Source organism: Fopius arisanus, unplaced genomic scaffold, assembly GCF_000806365.1.
Source record: "Fopius arisanus strain USDA-PBARC FA_bdor unplaced genomic scaffold, ASM80636v1 scaffold00107, whole genome shotgun sequence".
NCBI lineage: Eukaryota > Metazoa > Arthropoda > Insecta > Hymenoptera > Braconidae > Fopius > Fopius arisanus.
The window spans coordinates 182620-186051 of NW_011887846.1; the positions used below are offsets into that span (position 1 = coordinate 182620).

Consider the following 3432-nt stretch of genomic DNA (forward strand, 5'->3'; position numbering starts at 1 on the left):
ACAGACAACCCAGAAAAGTGCAATTAGGAATTTAAGTTGCTCGGCAGTACTTCATCTACAGGAAACCGTAAGATTCCAAATTCCAATTTACCTTCATTTATTTTGTATTCTTACAGTTATCGATTACTTTTTTTACTCAATTCTGGAGTTAATTGCAGGTTGTAGAACAAGAAGGCAAGACAAAATGCACTCTTATCCCTGGAGACGGTGTAGGACCAGAGCTTGTGGTCTCCGTTCAACAAGTATTCAAAGCTGCCAATGTTCCTGTGGAATTCGAACCCTATTTTCTTTCAGAAGTTAATCCAACGTTGAGTGCACCCCTGGAACAGGTTTCTAATAGTATTGCGAGAAATCGTGTTTGTCTGAAGGTAAAATAATTCATTGACACAATGAATAAAGCACCTAATGTAAGCTAGAATAAGTTAATTCTTCCCACGCCTCATTAATATCTCAATTAATATCTCCCAAATAAGAAGAGATAGCGAAGTTTCAGTATATCCCTCCAGTATATATTTCTCCACCTTCATCTCTCGCTCTACAAAAAAGGGGTTTATGGAAATTTCTCTCTTTCTTTATTTACGAGATATCAACTGATAACTGACCAGATATTGAATGCATTCATTTTCTATTTTGGGTATTTCTGAATGTCATTGTTTTCTTCTGGTTTCAGGGGATTTTAGCAACTCCTGATCACTCCCACACTGGTGAGCTTGAAACTCTGAACATGAAGCTCCGAAAAAGTCTGGATTTGTACTCGAATGTCGTTCACGTTAAATCATTGCCTGGGGTAAAGTCACGCCACTCAAACGTCGATTGTGTCATAATTCGAGAGCAGACAGAAGGCGAATATTCAGCACTCGAGCACGAATCTGTTCATGGTGTTGTCGAGTGTTTGAAAATTGTCACTGCCACCAAGTCACAACGAATCGCCAAATTTGCGTTTGACTATGCCGTCAGGAATAACCGGAAAAAGGTTACCTGTGTGCATAAAGCTAATATTATGAAATTAGGAGATGGTCTTTTCCTGAAATCCTGCCAAGAAATAGCTAAACTTTATCCTAGGTAAAATTTTTATTTTTTTAGTTGAATCATTTTGATTTTTATGCTCAACACTGAGCGCGAAAATATTTGCAGCAGTTGGTACCACTAATTCTTTCAATACAATTGATATTTCATAAATATATAATAGATAATGAGATCATAAGAAACATTTTTTTATTAAAGTTAAGTGGCCACAGGTCAACTCAATGAATCCTTAACTCATTGAGTTGCGAGAAGCATGTGTTTTTATGAAGATTTTATTTTCCTGGTGCTTTCGTGATTAAGTGTTGATAATGACAATCATATCGCTCTAGAGGATGATTACGTTGATCATGAGGTTGAATAAAATTGATTAATACTTATCAGTAGTGTAGCACTCCGTCAACTTCAATTCTACTGGTAAAATTCGAATATTTAAAATTTTCGAATTTACATTTTACAATTTACAAAAATCAATAATAATAAATTGAGTTTATCCAAGGACATATCCTACATTATCATCTTCTAAAGTAATATGTTGATTATTATCGAAACCTAATAATAGTAATAGCTTGTAAATAACTTAATGGAGAAATAGCCTTTTGAAAAAACGCATATTTCTCTCAAGTAAATGGATCCTTGGCCAGAATATTTTTTTTCTCAGTGAATGTCTCAGCTGTGCCACCTGTGGCCACTTAACTTTAATAAAAAATGTTTCTCATGATCTCATTATCTATTATATATTTATGAAATATCAATGGGAATGAAAGAATTAGTGGTACCAACTGCTGAACTGAGAGCATAATTATACAATAATTTCAGGATTGATTTTGAAACAATGATCGTCGACAATTGCACCATGCAGATAGTATCCAATCCTCACCAGTTCGACGTCATGGTAACTCCCAATTTATATGGAAATATTGTTGACAATATTGCCTCTGGTCTAGTCGGTGGTGCTGGAGTCGTAGCTGGAGCCAGTTACAGCGCTGAATGCGTTGTATTTGAACCAGTAAGCAATAATCTAATAAAACTGTATCCTCCAAATAAACCCACAATATTTCACTCGCTTAATTCGGAGAATTTTACACAGTCCCTCAATTTTTGTTGGAAACTAGGTGACGTAGTCTATAAAAATGTCTCATTTTTTCAGAAAAATTGGTGGACGAAAATTTTTCTGTAGAATTCAATCAAAAAATTCAAACGACTTTCACTTTTTTGTACCTTTACCTATTTATTATCGAGTGCTTGTTTTATTTCTGTTGCCAAATAGTAAGCTAGGATAACTGCATTTATTTCGAATCCAGTATTTCGCTAATATCTCAAAACTGTAAATAAATAATTATATTTTCATGGATACCTTTTTTGTAGCTCTCATCTTGCTCTACAAAAAATATTTCTGCTAAAAATTCGCTATGTTCCTTCAATTCCAAGATATTGGCTAAAAATAGGCTTTGGGGGTGAAATGGCGTTGATTTATTCAATCTGTGAACTAATATTGCGCTTTTCTCTTTCACAACCTTCTAGGGTGCGAGGCACACATATTCAGAAGCTGTAGGAAAAAACGTGGCGAATCCAACAGCAATGATTCTCTGTGGTGTAAAACTCCTAAATCACATAAACATGAAGCGTTATGCGACTCAAATTCGAGAGGCACTGAATCGTGTACTAAACGATGGAAAAATCCTCACTAAAGATCTGGGGGGCCAGAGTTCTACGAGTGAATTCACCCAAGCCATCATCAGTAGTCTCCGTTAATATGTGTCCATTTTCTTTCCAAAAACAAAAAATAATAATCGTAGAACAATCGTGATCATTGAAATAGCGTTTTTTTTTCGAGATGTCTGTCGATATTTAATTGCCTCGAGATTTTTTAGAGATGAAGAGACGAGCGTTCACCGAGAAATCATTTTACTTTCTGTCATTTACATGTTTATTTATTGAGGTAATCACTCAGATTCATTTATTGTAATGGAGACACGATATTGGTGTTCATGTATTGACGATTGAATGGATTGCAGGAGATAACTGATTTTGTTGCTTAGATTGTTATTATTGGAAGTAAAGAAAATGTATTACGTTGAACTTGTTGACGAATTATTCTAATTTCTCGTACCTTTACTTATTTATTATGTGTTTGTCTTAATTAATATTTGTAATCTAAAATGGCACTTTCCTTTTACGTGATTTGCATAATTGCATGAAAATTTGATGGATTTGCTAATGAATACGTTGTAGATATAGAAGTAATCACAAAATAAAATCAATTATTGACTCAGATTTTCAAATTATATCATATGTAAATGTTTCTTAAGGTGGTTGTCGCGCGACAGTCTCTGTAAAAAGTTTATCCGCTGTAAAACGGGCCAGTTTAGAACACAATCTTTTAGCGGTATATAGTCTCACTTGATT

At 34.4% G+C, this 3432-nt stretch overlaps 1 protein-coding gene across 1 annotated transcript; it reads left to right on the top strand.

Annotated features, from left to right (window-relative positions):
- Window position 1: 1 nt before the first annotated feature.
- On the top strand, window positions 2-3105 carry Idh3b (isocitrate dehydrogenase [NAD] subunit beta, mitochondrial; the record flags this gene model as incomplete). Its single annotated transcript, XM_011312777.1, is given in 5 exon segments — window positions 2-67; window positions 159-368; window positions 671-1062; window positions 1843-2032; window positions 2548-3105. Coding segments are annotated over 5 exon segments (1089 nt in total), but the record flags the coding sequence as incomplete, so codon positions are not given.
- Between the last annotated feature and the right edge of the window lie 327 nt (window positions 3106-3432).